General features: G+C 37.9%; 1 protein-coding gene across 6 annotated transcripts in view; it reads right to left on the bottom strand.

Moving 5' to 3' along the window:
• gbf1 (golgi brefeldin A resistant guanine nucleotide exchange factor 1) overlaps nucleotides 1-14446 on the bottom strand; it is a 142424-nt gene extending 127978 nt beyond the window's left edge. For 4 of the 6 annotated variants that reach the window (XM_088086837.1, XM_088086838.1, XM_088086839.1 and 1 more), the window contains exons 1-4: nucleotides 14140-14446; nucleotides 13051-13176; nucleotides 5508-5612; nucleotides 231-297 (exon numbers count right to left, since the gene is read on the bottom strand). In XM_088086837.1, coding sequence (XP_087942963.1) covers nucleotides 231-297; nucleotides 5508-5612; nucleotides 13051-13080 — 202 coding nt within the window. In that variant the 5' untranslated portion in view covers nucleotides 13081-13176; nucleotides 14140-14446. The remainder of the gene's footprint in view (nucleotides 1-230; nucleotides 298-5507; nucleotides 5613-13050; nucleotides 13177-14139) is intronic. The other 2 variants (XM_088086841.1, XM_088086840.1) reach the window with 2 other exon arrangements.
• Nucleotides 14447-18225: the final 3779 nt, after the last annotated feature.

Below are 18225 nucleotides of genomic sequence, written 5' to 3'. Positions count from 1 at the left end.
AACAGCAAGTTTCCACTGTACTGTCTTTGATTAGCAGTGACTGAATGAGACTGACAGTGTTTTGCAGTTTTGCAGATTCAGAGTCCTTTTACACCTGATGTACTTTGTGCAGTTCAGACTGAATGTGGTACCGGTTTGGTGTGGTTCATCTAGGCTGGTGAAAGCTTTAAGTTTAACAGCTTGGTAGTGATACCATCACCTTACACCCCACCTACAACAGCCCCATTCACCTTTTATGTTGTTGAGTATTTCCTTGACGTGGCCAAAGCTGTTAAGTAACGGGTCCTGTTCTTCATCCTGGGCAGAGAAAAAAACAGGATAAGAACATGATGGAAGGACAGATGCTGTTTGCCATTCAGAGTAGTTGAATCAATCTCAGGATGTATTAAACTGAATGTGTGCAATAAAACCAATAATTTCTGGTAATGAGGATGGCACTAAGAGTATTTTATATAAAACAGAAATGGCTGATTCAAAATGTATCCAAAGGACTAATTATGAAGATTTGGACACTGAGGAAGTGCCCAAGGTTTTGATTCCTGAAAGGCTTAAGACTTTGTTGCACTATAGTCTAACTCTGTGGGGCAGTACTTCTATGTCCCAATTCTGAAAGACAAGACTACAACCATGTTTTTTTTTTGCAATTAGCATGTTACTTTTCCATTTATGGTGTAGAATCCAAAATCCTTTAACACTTCAGAAGCTAAGGACAGCTTTGCTCAAAGGTGTCCTCCTCCTGGAGTGCCCCAGAATTCCATTTTAATACAATTTCTCTTTTATTTTCCTTGTTTATGCTTCATTTACCAACCTGTGAGCAGCCTGGGTGCTCAAATATCTGCTGCCTGTTCTTGTGTCTACATTTAAGATGTGAGGTGGTTGTAGGTTTGCTGTCAGGGCAGCTGAGCTCAGTTAGATGTTTTCTTTTAAATCACTTCTTAAAACATATTGATATTGTTTAGCCTACAACTAATTTTGACTGTTGTATAATCTGCACATTTGCTTTCCTAAACTACCCTTACACCTATAGTGGGTAAGAGGAAGAAGTAAGCTTGTAGTTGTAGAAGAAGTTGATAATACCTACACGACAGCTATACATGACTGATATAGTTCCAACAATATTTAAAACACTCAGAGTCATTTTTAGCATGACTGTCTTGACCACATTATAGCACTGGGCTTCCCCATGAATTAATTCACTACATAGCATTCGCTAGAGTTGCTGTTTGAGCAGTTAGTCATCTAAAGCTAATGGTAAATTAGCAAGTTAACCTGACTTTTTCATTAGAATAAAATCACATAATACTCGCCCATGAACATTTCTTTTCTTTTCTTCATTTCAGCTTTGTAAAATGTTCTACGTTTTGCCAAATGCTTGTTATGTTCTGACAATAAATAATAGTTTAAACCAAAATTAGCTGTGTGGTTTCTCTGACTTACTCAGGAGCAAAAATCAGCCTTAAAACTTTAAGAAAATAATGATTTGACATTTATCATTATAATTATCCATATCGATATTTTTATCGTGATAATATTTTTAGCCACATCGAGCCCTATTCTGCCATTTGAATTTTTTTTCTTTATCTTTGTTTAGATTTTTGTCTGTTGTGTGGAAAACACTTTAAACAATTGCTATACAGATAAACTTTATTATGTTGTATATGATTGTGATTGTTAGAATTATTGTTGTTGTTATTGTTGTATATATTTATTACCACTACCAAGGAGGCACTGCTTGCATTTTTTTTGTTTTGGTTTCTTAATGTGTATTTCTAATACTTGCAAACATATTTTAGATTTTGTTCAGAGCTTATATCATTTGGTAACTATGTAGGAAAAAACATTTTCTGTTCAATTGTGACACCTAAAATTAACATAGAGTCGGTGTGCGAGTACGCAAAGACGATGTCGGACACCATAATTTTCTCTGGACCCCTCCCCAATGTGACCAGTGATTACATGTTTAGCCACATGTCATCACTCAACCGCTGGTTGTCGAAGGACGAGTATATGGCCAAAAGCCATGATATCACAGAGTTTGGACCAGGGTGCAGAGTTGCACGCTTCTCTGACCTTCCTCTAGCACAGTCACACACCCATAATGTAAATGTTATAAAAACGGTGTCTGTCCCCCGACCACTTTATTTGTTTAATTCTAAAATAAACAAAAGGGGAGTTGTACAAAAAAATCTCATAAAAATGAATACATCTCCTGTCATACAGCATCATAACAGGAGAATTAAATGCGGACTCTTAAACATTAGATCCCTATCAACAAAGGCTGTTTTAGTCACTGATTTAATATTGGGTAATCATATTGATTTATTATGCCTCACTGAGACCTGGCTTTGTCCTGATAAGTACGTTAGCCTGAATGAATCCACTCCTCCTGGTCATATAAATAGTCACGTTGCGTGCGACACCCGCCAAGGAGGGGGAGTTACTGCTATTTTTGATTCAAGCTTAGCAATTTACCCTAAAGCTAAGTCTAAGTCTAAGACTAAGAAAAGGCTTTTAAATTTAAAAAAAACTATAGTTTAGAGTTTATTTTAATTTAAAAGCCTTTTCTCACCCATCCTGGAAAACTCTACAGCCAATTCTGTTTCTTATAGTGTACCCATACTGTGAATTTCTGTCTGAATTCTCTGAGCTTATATCAAGTTTAGTGCTTATATCAGACAAAGTAATTATCGCAGGGGATTTTAACATTCACATGGATGTTAATAGTGATAGCCTTTGTTCTGCTTTCTCCACGCTTTTGGATTCAATTGGCTTCAGTCAGTGTGTACATAAACCCACTCATCGCTACAACCACACTCTAGATCTTTTCCTTGCATATGGCATCGATATTGAAGATTTATTAGTCTTCCCCGAGAATCCCGCTCTGTCAGACCATTATTGAATAACTTAAATTTTTTTATTACTCAACTACAAGCTTCTCAGCAAGAGTTACTATTCTAGATGTCTATCTGATTCAGCAGTAGCTGAATTTAAGAAACTGATTCCTTCTGCACTGACATCATTACCATGTCTTACAATGACTGAGAATACTCTACTAACTTAAGTTATTCTCAAATTGACAGTCTTGTCAATAATGCTACTGGCTCACTGCAATTAGCTCTCGATTCTGTTGCACTTTTCAAGAAGAAAATAATGAAACAAAGAAAATTAGCCCCACAGTTTAACCCCCAGATCCGCAAACTGAAACAAACATCGCAAAAATTTGAAAGAAATTGGCGTTCAACCAACCTCGGAGAGTCCCATTTAGTTTGGCTGGGTAGTCTAAAAATGTATAAGAAGGCTCTCAGCCATGCCAGACCAAACTATTACTCATCATTAATTGAGGAAAATAAAAACAATCCCAGGTTTCTTTTCAACACTGTAGCCAGGCTGACTCAGAGTCACAGCTCCATAGAGCCTTGTATTCCTTTGGCCCTGAGCAGTGATGACTTTATGACTTTCTTTAATGATAAAATTATAACTATTCGAGATAGAATACATCACCTCTTGCCCTCAACTGACCTGACCCCGGACTCAGGTAGCTTGGATATGGCAGCAAGGCCTGGAATTTATTTGGACCGTTTTTCCCCCATTGACCTTCGCCGACTGTTTACTCACCCATCCCCAGGAAGCTTTACCCTTATTAGACAATTCTTTATTAGATATAATCAATACGTCTTTATTAACGGGCTATGTACCACAGTCCTTTAAAATAGCTGTCATTAAACCTCTTCTAAAGAAGCCCACTCTCGATCCTGAGATTTTAGCTAACTATAGACCGATATCTAATCTCCCCTTTATTTCTAAAATTCTTGAGAAAGTGGTTGCTCATCAACTCTGTGACTTTCTCCAAGATAATAGTTTATTCGAGGACTTTCAGTCAGGCTTTAGACTTCATCATAGTACAGAGATGGCACTAGTAAAAATTAATAACAACTTATTGATTGCTTCTGATTCAGGTCTGGTCTCTGTTTTAATCCTTTTAGATCTCAGTGCTGCTTTTAACACCATTGACCATCACACCTTGCTGCACAAAATGGAACAGTTAATTGGCCTTAAAGGAACAGCACTAACCTGGTTTAAATCTTACTTATGAGATTGTTCCCAATTTGTTCACATCAATGACCAATCGTCCACGCATACAAAGGTCTGCTTCGGAGTGCCACAGGGTTCTGTGCTTGGACCTATCCTTTTTACTTTATATATGCTTCCTCTAGGTAACATTATTAGAAAACACTATAAATTGTCATTGTTATGCTGACGACACACAATTGTAACTATTTATGAAACCAGATGAAGTAGTTGAATCAATCTCAGGATGTATTAAACTGAATGTGTGCAATAAAACCAATAATTTCTGGTAATGAGAATGGCACTAAGAGTATTTTATATAAAACAGAAATGGCTGATTCAAAATGTATCCAAAGGACTAATTATGAAGATTTGGACACTGAGGAAGTGCCCAAGGTTTTGATTCCTGAAAGGCTTAAGACTTTGTTGCACTATAGTCTAACTCTGTGGGGCAGTACTTCTATGTCCCAATTCTGAAAGACAAGACTACAACCATGTTCCTGAGGTTTCTTCCTTTTTTTCTCCCCGTTACAGGGGTCCTTTTTCAGGATTTTTTCCTTGGGTGATGTGAGGGTCTAAGGGCAGAGGGATGTCGTACACTGTAAAGCCCTCTGAGGCAAACAATGTTTTGTGATAATGGGCTCTATAAATAAAATTGACTTGACGTAATTGACTTAATTGAAGGAAATAAATGGAGCAAACAAATCCAATCTGGCTTATGTATCCCATTCGACTTTTTTTGGTGTTTGTTTTTGTTTGTTTGTTTGTTTTGCAGACCCAAAACAACATGTTAAGAGAATTGTGCTGCCCTTGCAGGAGTGTGTATTTTCTCTCAGTGCTTTCAGAGACAGCAGAGTGGAGGTTGTTGCCTGGGAGATCACTTCCTGTGTATTTACTCAATGACAAGAGGTTCGCGCTAAAAATGCAATCATTAATGGTGTCCTGCTCAGATGAGTTGTAAAGTTAGTGAGCTCAAGTTAGACAGCTAACCAACAATTATTTAGAATATTTATGTTTTCTCTCATCCATGGGGATATGCTCTCATTCTGTATGGTGATGCGGTTGGCAGGTGTAGTTTGATTGAAAGAAAATAGTTCTTCATGAAACCTGTAAGGCCTTTGGATTATTTTGAGTAACCAGGTCATGATTTCTGGGAAGAGACCTTGCCGTTGAGACCCAAAAGCCAAGTGCCATTTAGTTTCATTATATTGGAGAGAAGGCAGACATCTCAACGGCAGACAAACTCCTACAATCAACAACTCGACAACCCATCTAGATTGATAAATAACACTACAGATAAGTGGAAAAAGAAGGATTTTTGATTTTCAGTTTTCATATCTTACGTAAATCTTACCTTAACTTCGTCAAAATTAGTAAATGTAATCATTATGTTAAACTTCAAACAGACAGACAGAGAGTGTTTATTGGATAGCCTTTACCAGTGGGGTATGGGTATTCCATCTGGAGTTCCTCTTGATAGCACCAACAACAGTACTGACTTCACCCTGGACGATGTAGATATTCTTGTCCACCATATTGCTCTTCTGAAATAAAAACACAAGAGGGGACAGTTGGTTTTGACAAAATCTAAGCCAGTGTTTACAGATAATTACTATAATATCACTTACTATAGTTCCTCTATATAACTTAATTGTTACCCAATTCTAATATCAAGATACCACTGTTGTCAGGTCTAGATAAATTATGACTTAATTAGATTTTTGTAAAATTTGTCACAGCAAAACCCCTGGAGTAATGAAAATGTTTTTCAATGTATAGTTGTTGTTTGGATTTTTTTCCTTCCATTCACGAAACAGATACACTAACATTCATTGAAACTAAATCATTAAAACACCAGCAGTCCATATTTTGTAACCTCATAAACTGCATCTATACTGACGGATTAAGTCCCTCTGTTTTAATATGGGTATTAAAATCTACAGTGGGCAGAGGGAATAAAAAAATATTTCATAAATAAAAACAATGCCATTTTCTATGACTGAAAAAATATTTTTGCAGATTGAATTTCTGGTGAAGACAGTCTGTCCCCATGCTGTCTTTTCAGCTCCTCAGGAGATGTGCTCCGGACAGGACAATTGGACTGTTTAAAAAGGACTGATGCTTCATGAGCATTTGCACACAACTGCTGTCTGATGTAAAACTGAGGTTAAAAAAAAAGGTACTAAATATCTTTGACTGAAAGAACATGAGCTTATCTTTTTATGTGATTTGAAATACTAAAGTAAATATTGTTAACATATCACCATCGATAATGTTGTTTATTATCTGAAAATGATTTTTTTAAAACTTGAATTATCCATTACAGTAATCAAAATTCACTATCGGGCTAAAATCACAATAGGACAGACAACCTTAAACTTAGGTGAGTGGATCAATTCATTTACCAATCAATGAACTAGAAAAGTTCACTCAACCGAGGGCAGGTTTTCCACTAGGCAAACCAGCACTCACACAGGTTTATTGGACACATTTCTTATAATTCAAGCAAATGCGCCAAAGCACATTTCAGACGCATCCCAAAAATACATGCCTCATCTACTTTTGATGGAGCTGCAGAGAGTTGCACAAGGCAGATTGTTTTTCCATCATTCACTGCATGTTAAATATAAACACAATATAGTTATGGGGATAAATTTAATCTAATAACTAGAAACACAGCCTCAAATCTTTGATCCTTGTCATTAATAACTGGACTTCACTGGTATTAAGTGTGTGTGTAGGCTACCACAAAGCAAAGTAGAATATAACACATATCAAACAGACAAAGAAAGAAACCTGTAAACTGCCGTTTTACTTACATACTTAGGACAGAAGCACAAATATCGAGAAAAATCAACAAATTCACAAATTCTGTAAGTCTACAAAATTGAGCATACAAAACGCTCAACTTCTGTTAGCTCCTGGTGTGGTTTGATGCAGTGCAAAGAACAGAACAAAACCGCATCGCAGCCATGCGTCAGTATGGCACAGCTGGGCCCGGTGGAATTATCCCTCCCAGTTCCCTTACATTCAAGAAGGTGGTGAAGATAATAAAATGGTGATTTAATTATCTCATATTGTGACTGTCTTTGGCTGATCATAACACATCAGGAATGGAAATAATCTGCAGATGCTCTGGTTCAAATTGAGACCAAACTTTTTTTTGGATGCCAGTTTTTAGCCACACCGAAGGCCAAAATGTGGTCTTCTTGTTTTCTGCCCATTTCTGAAAATCATGCAGTCCCTACCAGGAGTCAGCAGTTAATGATGCCATAAAACAGTCAGTAGACAGGTTTTTAAACAACTGTGAACAATACAAGGTCCTTGAGCACAGTAATAAATATGCACACTAAATATGAAACTGACTAGTCCAGTAGTTTGCAAGATTAGCAGATGGATACACACATGCACACACACAGAACCACGTTTCTCATGGCAAACATATTCTGTCTACAATTCTTGTACGTGCACTGAAATTCATTTTAAGCTCTGGATAAACAATAATTTACACTGAATATATCCAATATGAAAATCTGAAATGCTGCGAGAAGTATATAAAAATTAGGTCACCAAGCTTAAAGTCAAACTAAGAACTCTCACCTTCAAATGAATAAAGAATCTAAGAACCAAACAGCAAATTTCCATGTGTACCTTGACAATGCCTAAACCAATAAGGATAACCAAACAAAATCCAAATGACATGCTGCTCATATTTGACAAGTAGTAACGCTCAAAATGGCTGGATTAACCTTTTTTCTTGTGTCATGAAAGCCATGGCAGATAATACTCTTACTTTGAAGGAAGATTTATGGATGCAGAGAATAGGTGGCATAGGCCATATTCTTTTAAATTCATGGTAAGCAGCCTATACAAAATAATAAGAGGATGAAAAGGATATGACAGATAGAGTTCAGGATGGAGAGACACAGTGATAGGCTTATAGTTGAAATCACTGTCCTATAAATAAGTCTTCACTTGGAATTCAGTTTTTCAAACCACCAGCTCCAATATAAACCAGTGGTGTTGAGGTTGGTATATGTTCTGACAAAATACAGTTGCACAGTACACACAGCAGGTACAGTAAAAAAAAAAAAGTGTATATGTGTGTGTGTGTGTGTGTGTGTGTATATATATATATATATATATATATATATATATATATATATATATATATATATATATATATATACACAAAAATATAAACAAACAAAAATATAAACGCAACACTTTTGTTTTTGCTCCCATTTTTCATGAGCTGAACTCAAAGATCTAAAACATTTTCTATATACACAAAAGACACATTTCTCTCAAATATTGTTCACAAATCTGTCTAAATCTGTGTTAGTGAGCACATCTCCTTTGCGGAGATAATCCATCCCACCTCACAGGTGTGGCATATCAAGATGCTGATTAGACAGCATGATTATTGCACAGCTGTGCCTTTGGCTGGCCACAATACCAGGCCACTCTGAAATGTTCGGTTTTATCACACAGCACAATGCCACAGATGTCGCAAGTTTTGAGGAAGCGTGCAATTGGCATGCTGACTGCAGAATGTCCACCAGAGCTGTTGCCCATGAATTGAATGTTCATTTCTTTACCATAAGCCATCTCCAAAGGCATTTCAGACAATTTGGCAGTACATCCAACCGGCCTCACAACTGCCGACCACGTGTAACTACACCAGCCCAGGACCTCCGCATCCAGCATGTTCACCTCCAGCATATTCACCTCCAGGATCGTCTGAGACCAGCCGCCCGGACAGCTGCTGCAACAATCAGTTTGCATAACCAAAGAATTTCTGCACAAACTGTCAGAAACCATCTCAGGGAAGCTCATCTGCATGCTCGTCTTCCTCATTGGGGTCCCGACCTGACTGCAGTTCATCGTCGTAACCGACTTGAGTGGGCAAATGCTCACATTCGATGGTATCTGGCACGTTGGAGAGGTGTTCTCTTCACGGATGGATCCTGGTTTTCACTGTTCAGAGCAGATGGCAGACAGTGTGTGTGGCGTCACGTGGGTGAGCGGTTTGCTGATGTCAATGTTGTGGATTGAGTGGCCCATGGTGGCAGTAGGGTTATGGTATGGGCAGATGTATGTTATGGACAACAAACACATGTGCATTTGATGGTATTTTAAATGCACAGAGATACCGTGACGAGATCCTGAGGCCCATTGTTGTGTCATTCATCCACGACCATCACCTCATGTTGCAGCATGATAATGCACGGCCCCATGTTGCAAGGATCTGTACACAATTCCTGGAAGCTGAAAACATCCCAGTTCTTGCATGGCCAGCATACTCACCAGACATGTCACCCACTGAGCATGTTTGGGATGCTCTGGATCGGCGTATACGACAGCGTGTTCCAGTTCCTGCCAATATCCAGCAACTTCACACAGCCATTGAAGAGGAGTGGACCAACATTCCACAGGCCACAATCAACAACCTGATCAACTGTATGCGAATGAGATGTGTTGCACTGCGTGAGGCAAATGGTGGTCACACCAGATTCTGACTGGTTTTCTGACCCCCAGACCCCCCAGTAAAGCAAAACTGCACATTTCAGAGTGGCCTTTTATTGTGGCCAGCCAAAGGCACACCTGTGCAATAATCATGCTGTCTAATCAGCATCTTGATATGCCACACCTGTGAGGTGGGATGGATTATCTTGGCAAAGAAGTGCTCACGAACACAGATTTAGACAGATTTGTGAACAATATTTGAGAGAAATGATCTTTTGAGTTCAGCTCATGAAAAATGGGAGCAAAAACAAAAGTGTTGCGTTTATATTTTTGTTCAGTGTATGTATGTATGTATATGTGTGTGTATGTATATATATATGTATATATATATATATATATATATATATATATATATATATATATATATAGATAGATAGATAGATAGATAGATAGATATAAGAAATGGCTTTTTTTTTCAAGCTTCAAGCCTGAAATATCACCTCAAAGCAAAGCATGTAGTAGTGAACCCGGATGTCTAAGCCAGCACAGCCTCTGATGCTAACACTAGCAGCCAGCCTTGTCAAGCTACACTGAACCAGGCGTTCACATGCAAACTGAGTAAGTCTACCTGTGAGCGACTACCTCACTACAAAATGGGTTGCAATGGACTGCAGAGCAATTTATTTTGTTGTTTATTCATTTTTATTTATAAGTTCTTACAAGCAGACAGTAACACATCCCTCTAACTCAATGAAGATAAATGGAAATAATCATTTTTGGGCCATTAAACACATTAGTATTCAATGACACATTTCCCATCTTAGTTCCCTCTGTTCAGTCCATTGCTAGAAATCTGAGAGTCATCTCTGATTCCAAACTTTCAACAATGATGTCAATAATGTTGCTCAGTCCTTTTTTTTCTTTTTCTTGTGATAAGACTTCTGTAATTCACTCTTTACCTGCCTGGACAGTAAAGCATACACCTTCAGATTGTACCAAATGCTGCAGTGAGACTTAACTGGTTCAGACAAAGGATGTCACTTAAACCCCATTTTAGCAGCCCTGAACTGGCTCCCTGTTAACTTCAGAATTGATTTCAAGGTTTTACTCATTACTTTAAAGCACTACATGGTCTCCCACCTGCATACATCTGCAAATTTGATGCCCCAATGTACCTGCACGCAATTACAGATCATCTGCCAAAAACCTATCAGTCCCTCAATTGAGACTTTCAACTAAAGGACACTGTGCTTCTGCTGTCAGGTGCCCAAAACTTTGGAACAGTCTCCCTGTTGAAACCCATCTTGCAGCCTCCCTAACTTATTTTAAATCACTACCAGTGTTTCCCATACCATTATACCATTATTTTATTATTTAAGTTTTCTTTATTGGTTGGTAAAAGGAGCCGAAGGGAGGGGTCCCACGGGAGACCATCCTCCTCCTGTCCAGGTGCTATAGAAATAAAAAGGTGTTATATAAATAAAGTCATTCCTATATTTAGCAAACATTTGATAATACGGTATTAATTTTAGCTCCTGGTAAAGTGAATACATCTCATGCTCACCTGCCTTAATTCATTCTATATATGAAAGAAGTACTGCAAATCAGTTACACATTCTCACACTAGATGAATACCATTCATGCATAATTCAACGTATGCTGCAGGGATTACTTCCTACAGTAGGCTGAGAATGTGGTCAGACAGGGACCGACAGGGATATCGTGCTGATGTTGAGTGACAGACCCAACATAGGTGTCATTCTCTTCAACAAATTATGAATTCATACTTCTCAGCTCTTAATAATTTTTTGTTCTTTTTTATTTACTTGTGTTATCTCTGGTGACAACCTATTAATTTATGTAGGTAGATGATGGAAACTGTACTGTTGGTTACACAAAGTTTTTCTTTATTTCTGTGTGTATGTTCAACACACTGTTGTTTAAGCCATTTAACTTAGCCTGGTTTTTAGTAACATTACAAACACTGACAGCACTATAGGTACCAGAGCTCTGCAGAGACATTTCAGAAAATTATTAAATATTTAACATTAGATTGATATCTGTAAAAAAAAAAAAAAAAAAGCAGGATGGGCTATATTAAAGGCAAATTAGTTTAGCCACCATAATCACCCACTTGGACTAACCATAGACAGTCGATGCAATTAACTATCAGACTGTTACTTATGCTAAGTAGGGAGTGTATGTGCAAATAAACCTGTACATCACTTCCATTTGCAAAAAGAATAAATGCATTGTTGTTTTTAAGTACCGGCAGGTTTGTCATGCTATATGCACACTTACAACTGTTGGTATTTAAAATGTGTAAAATCTTATTTTATTTTAGAGCTGTGTACAGCACACTGCATGGCTAAGCCCCTTCCTGTGTCTCCCTGTCTCTGTGTGTCTCTTAAGGCCCTGACATACCAAACCAACATCAGAGAACTAGCAGCTACGAAAGCCCTCTGCTTTGTCGTCTCACATTGCCTTGTCTCTGCCAAAAGTTGCACATGAACACACCAAACCGAGAGCCAACCAACATGTACGTTCTGCATCTGCATGAGAGTAAAAACTCCTTCATCCCAGCAAACAGGTCATCTATATTCGTCATTCAAAGAGGGAGACTTGAGGACCATCTTGACACTAGTTAGTCAGTTAGTACATTAACAACATAATACAATGTTGAAAGAAAAAAGAATATTTACCAACAACACAAACCATCAGGAAAAAAATCTGCTAAGCTCAGCAGCTTTTATTCACCAACGGGCAGATGAGGGCCAACAGTGCTGGACACACCACAATAACAATGGCCATGGATGCTCACCAACGGCACAGATGTGACGTTTTGACAATGTGTTATTTGAGTGATCCACCTCTAGAGATATAAAAAGCAGCTGTTTGCAATAAGCAGCTAATTCAAAAAGAACAGCAGCCGTGAATGTCCGCAAATTGAGGAAAACAATGACATTTGGGAGCTCCTTACCCTCCGAGCAGAGAATAAGATCAGCTGCCAAATAACAGTGAAGGTAAATGATTGTGATTGACATGTTATGCCTTAATTAATGTTCAGAAGCGCTGCCAATGCATGTTATATGTCACACTAAAGGCTGATGCCTCTTTTGGTCCCACAATGGCGGAACCAATTTAAAATCACACAATGGAGCATAATGTTGTCACCATTGTTTGGTTCTGTGTAAAAATGCAAAAGAGGCATTAAGAAGGGACTTAATAAGAGCCCTGAGGTGCTATCTCTGTGTAAAAAGAGTTAGAAGATGTAAAGTTGACATTACGCTGGGTTAATGTTTTTTTTGGATGGGAGTGCAATCTCATGAGGATGGTGCTGTGTTGTCTGTGCAACATAACAAGGAGAAACTAATTACAATAATCAATCATCATCATCGGAGGCTGCATTACAGACCCATATGCACCACCTCCAGTGACACCCAGACATTATAAACTAACTTGTTCTCAGACTAAGTGCATTTTTTGGTAGTCGCTATAACACAGAGCGTGTACCTCAAAAGATGACAGTGCCACTGACCACATGGTGTGGTGTACCTTGTCTTTCTCTGAACCAGGTGTAGACAGGGCCTTTGTTGAGCAGGACAAAATAACCAGGTTCTGCAGGGTTCCTTTGTATGCCTGGGTACCAGACATAGAAACAAGAAAGTTTGCATTCTCAATTCAGATATTATCCCAATTAATGCTTAATCTACTCATTTAGAACGCAGAAAAAAATCTTAAATTAATGCATGTATTCCTTCCAGATCTGTACTTTGTATTACAACAGAACAACAGCTCAGAGACCAGAGAGGCTCCCTGCTTTTAAGGATATAGCGATCCACATTAAAAGGGTTCACAGAACTTCTTTGGCGGGTGATGATTTTTACACCTCCCTTAACATGACAAGAGATTCCTAAGTGACACTGTCGGTCAGAAGAGCAATGAATCACTGCTCAACAAACTTGCTCTTGTACACCGGTGCTAACAGGCAGCCGGATGTCAGCTGGATAGCACAACATCTCTGCCTGGAACTTCTCAAAAACACAAACAGTCAGCTAAAGCCAGGGCTCCAGACATTCCCAACTTGAATCTGACATAGTTTTAGTAAAACTCTCATGGGATGTTATAAGTGCAAGATAATACAGTCATACAACAAAAGCAGATGATAAAAGGCAGCTATCGTTTGTTAGCTGTCAGGTAAGCTGGGAGGGTGACTGCTAGCAAATTAGATTAGCTTGCTAAACCAGACGCGTCTAGTCAAAGGCAAAGCTAACATGCTAGCTCTCCACCAAACTCAAGACTGTTGACAGCCCTCTAAGACAGCACAAATACACAACGAGAGGAATCGTGGCTAACGTTACCGTTAAAACAATGTTCATCGAATAGATGAAGAGTTTATAAATGTGTTGCCTATCGTTATATTACCTGCCCAAACCTCACAGCTAACTAACGTTGCTAAGCTAACGTGCCAACTGGCTAAGGTGTCTTCAGTGTTTGTCCTCTCGGACAACAGGAAATTACATCCTTGACTTTATAAAGCAAAATGCCGGTGGGTAGACACCGTAACATGCTTTTGCCGGCTGTCGGAAATAATGATATTACCTGTGTGTGGCTGCTATTTCAAAGATGGAGTCCAGCTGTAACTAGTGCTAGCCTAGCTTCGGCAAGCTAGCAGGCTAGCCGGCCAACAGTGAATGAAAAAGTCCAAAGTTCAGTTCTCTACGACAGCAGGATACACGGAAAATTTTGGACATTCCACTGCGTGATAACGTAATATTTCCAAACACCAGTTATTCATTCACTCTTCAAAAAAATCCTCCATAAGTGAATAAATTGCAGCCCTTCCTGCAGCTGTCAGTCTGCTCCTGGTAAACACACTGACGTGGAAAAGCTCTGTGCTCTCAACCGAGCATGATGACAGCGTTTTGATTGACAGGCGAACAAACTGGTCATTCTAAGCGCGATTTGGGTCTTTAAAATAACAAGATATCGGAGAATTAAAGTGTAAGGTTTATTCGCTTTTGTGAAAATGTTGTAATCATATAGAATGACAGGGATCCCCCAAAAGAAAATGTCACTTGTGTTACAGAGAAATAGGGGGCGGGACAAAGGGAGTGAGAGTGGAGTAGTGGTTGGTTGCGCCGAGTTGATGACGAAAGCACGGTCTGTAGTTTAAATAGAAGAGCGCAGTCTCAGTAAAAAAAGAGTCTCACACTGTCAACTGGACTATGTGGACATCTTTTCATGTCAGGCTCAGGCTTCTCATAGGCTCACCGAGTCCCACTGAGGTACTTCTACAACAAAAAAGAGTGACTCTTTTTGTGAGGTAAAATGATGTGAAAAATGTTCCCTTTACCAAAGCCCCAGTCCATATCTTGACGAAAACATGGTCTATACAAATCAAAGCTGGATTATTAATAAAAATGTATGTGTCTCGTCTAATATCCTTACAGGGGTTGTGAGACAAAAGAGGGGTGGTTAGACGAAGGCAGTGCTACAATGGAGGGAAAGGTGGAGAAACTTAAAGGGCCTAAAGCTTGAATACTCAGCTTTTTATTTTTAAAAGTGGATTTGAAGAATGTTTTTTTATTTTTGATCACTATTTTTTATTGCAAAATCAACAGGTAAACAAGGATAAAACAACTGATTTACTGATTACACTTTAATTATTTGACACTTTAAAACATTGGTATGTTGTTGTTTTTTGGTTGTTGTTGGGTTTTGGTTTTTTTTTCAAAAACAGTGGATGAGGGCACTGAGCAACGAAAGAAGGAATGACCCAAGAATTACCAGGAAATCTGTGTAAAATAAAAAACAAAACAAAACAAAAGTGCAAGAAAATACATATATATGTAAGTGGAATTATAGTATATATGGGGTTCCCATTTTTTTCTCTGGACATTTTTCACTAGCTTTTTTCAAATAATTTTCTAAATGTACTAATTTCTTGCAATTTGTAATATATTAATTATCAACTTGCCCATTGCCTTTTTCCCATGAAGATATATATATTAAAAAAAGATAACATACAAGAGGATCCACAATCAAGAAAAATAATAAAATAAAATAAATTTGAATTAAAAGAAATAAAAAATAAACTAAATTATTGTGGGGTAAGATGTTCATTTTGATTACCAATACATGTGCTGGGACTTTCTTTTTTTAACAGATAGAGTTTTGATTCAACCATAGACACTAGGGAAGTTAATAACCTTTAATACCTATGTAAGGGACCTAATTTGTGACATTAATCTGTGGAGGGAGAGACATCTTAGTTTTGTCTATATTTATCAGCAAAATTATTGTTTACCATACGGAGCTGATGAAGACAGTAAAACTGTACTGATTTATACTATCTCTGTACAGGTTACTATTGACAATCTGAATGCGATGTTTTAGTAACATGACCATACCTCATTAGATTTTTGAGCATAGAAATTAATTTTTGACATTTGGGGATAAGGCAGAAAAGGTGAATTAATCATAACTATTTTTCTCAGAATTACATTTTGGTTCTCTAGCTGAATCAACTATTTATTTTTATTTTTTATTTTTTTTTGTCACTTTCAAGTAAAAATGCAAAGCTTTCTTTATCTTTTCAAATGGAAGGATTTGCTGCTTTCTTGCTCTTGTGTAATGCAGAAGTAAAATTAATATATTTGTGATTTTGAACTTTTGTATGAATAAAACCTGCAAATTTATGGCATCCCCACAGATTTAAGGACATGTTTATCAACTTTTCTGTTACTATATTTAGATATTCTGCAGATTGAACAATTAATTGAGAAACTAACTAAAAAATTAACAATTATCAGTAGATAAAATCATCATCAGTTGCAGACCTATTTATGTCTGAGCTAATTATACTCACAAATCTTTAAACATAGTTACAGAAAGCTACAGTGCCATACAAACAGCATTTTTTTTGTGCTCAGCCACTTGTTACATGGATTTTCAGAACATTTTTGGTCATCTCTTTCATGTTTTGCTCTTCTAAAGCCATTGCTCCACTGTAATCTGTGTGCATGCTATCACAATGAAAAGCTAACATAGAAAATGTATTCACACTTTTGTATAGAACTTAAGAGTTAATTTAATTCATGTTACAACAGAAAAAGAAAAACCCACAGGTTAACAGGGATAAAACACACAAAAAATCTTAACATACCTTATCTTGTGATGCACCTGTAGAGATTTGGCTTTAACATGGGGCAACCCTTTCTGTGATTAGGCCTCATGCAAGGGTCACCAATTGTTAAAATATGTAAATAATCAGAAATAATTAATGATTATAAAGATAAATAATTAATTATGTTACATAATGTGACTTCATTTATGTTAAATCACCTCGTGGGGCACCATTCCCGGAGAGGGAAAATGAAAGCCAATCAATAAAACAAACAGTCTCATAAAATACACTAAATTATCAATTTGGAACTCCAATCAATAATTAAATGAATGGGCATTCGCACCACCATGTATGTAAACCCTATGAGGTTTCAGGCAGATCCGTCAATGTTCACCAAAGTTGAACAATTTCCTGATGTATGGCGAGACATCAAAATTGTACGCCACATAACGGGAAAACTGCAAAGGTTTTGCGCGGACCATTAATCAATTTCAATCGGGGAAGTCTTAAAATCATACAGAGAGAATTTCAACTGGATCCAACTAATTGCGTAGGCCAAGATTATAAAAATATAAAAAAAACCTTAATCCCTGTGGCCACTAGGTGCGCTATCACGACTACTGAATATTGTTATACCGATTTGTTCAGGACGGGACCCTAATCAGACCTATAAAGTTTCAGGCAGATCGGACAATGTACACCAAAGTTGTACACCAATGTACACAACAATTTCCTGTTTTATGGCGAGACATCAAAATTGTACACCATGTAATGGGAAAACAGTAAAGGTTTTGCACAGACCTGTGATAACTTTTCATCACCAAGGGGTTGAGACTGGACTCACCTATTCTGAAGTCAATCTGATGAATCCTGTAGGACAAGATGGCAAAAGTAAGAGGCCTGAAATCGCCAAAAATCAGCATAGAATTCAAAATGGCCGACTTCCTGTTTGGTTTGGGGGGTGGGTCCAAGAGACGTTTTTTGTGCATCTGGGCATGATACATATGTGTGCCGAAATTTCGTATTTGTAGATGAGACCAGCCATTAAGGCTACACGTTAGGGGGCGCTGTGGAGCCATGTTGCCACACCCTTTAGTGAAACCACAAAAATATGACAATTTTCGCCAGGGCAGACCTGCGTATCACCTTTCATGAGTTTTTGAGCATGTTTAGACCTCCAAAAATGCAAATCTAGGGAAGGAAAAATAATAATACTTGAAGCTGCAAGCAGCGATGAACGGGCCCTCGCACCCCCACCCAAGTCAAGGCTACTATAGGGACTCTGAGTGATGCAATCATCCATTTCAGTGAAACTTGGAAAAAGTATGTAGAGCCTTTGGATCCTTGAGGGAGATATTTCACATGGTGAATTACTTCCTTTGGACACAAAAAATCTGTGGCATCTTGGTCTACATCATTTGTTGAAAAAACATCTAAACTTCATGAAAATCAAAGGATAGTTGTGGTACAAGTTGACAGGAGGTGGCTCAGTGAGTATTATATTAAATGGCATGTTGATGTGTTCAGGGCTGCAGCCTGACCACAACTGTGAAATCTGG

This window comes from Plectropomus leopardus, chromosome 13 (genome assembly GCF_026936395.1).
Source record: "Plectropomus leopardus strain MGB_pleo_1.0 chromosome 13, ASM2693639v1, whole genome shotgun sequence".
NCBI lineage: Eukaryota > Metazoa > Chordata > Actinopteri > Perciformes > Serranidae > Plectropomus > Plectropomus leopardus.
The sequence above is the reverse complement of the archived record's forward strand: the minus strand, read 5'-3'. Positions and strand labels throughout refer to the sequence as shown.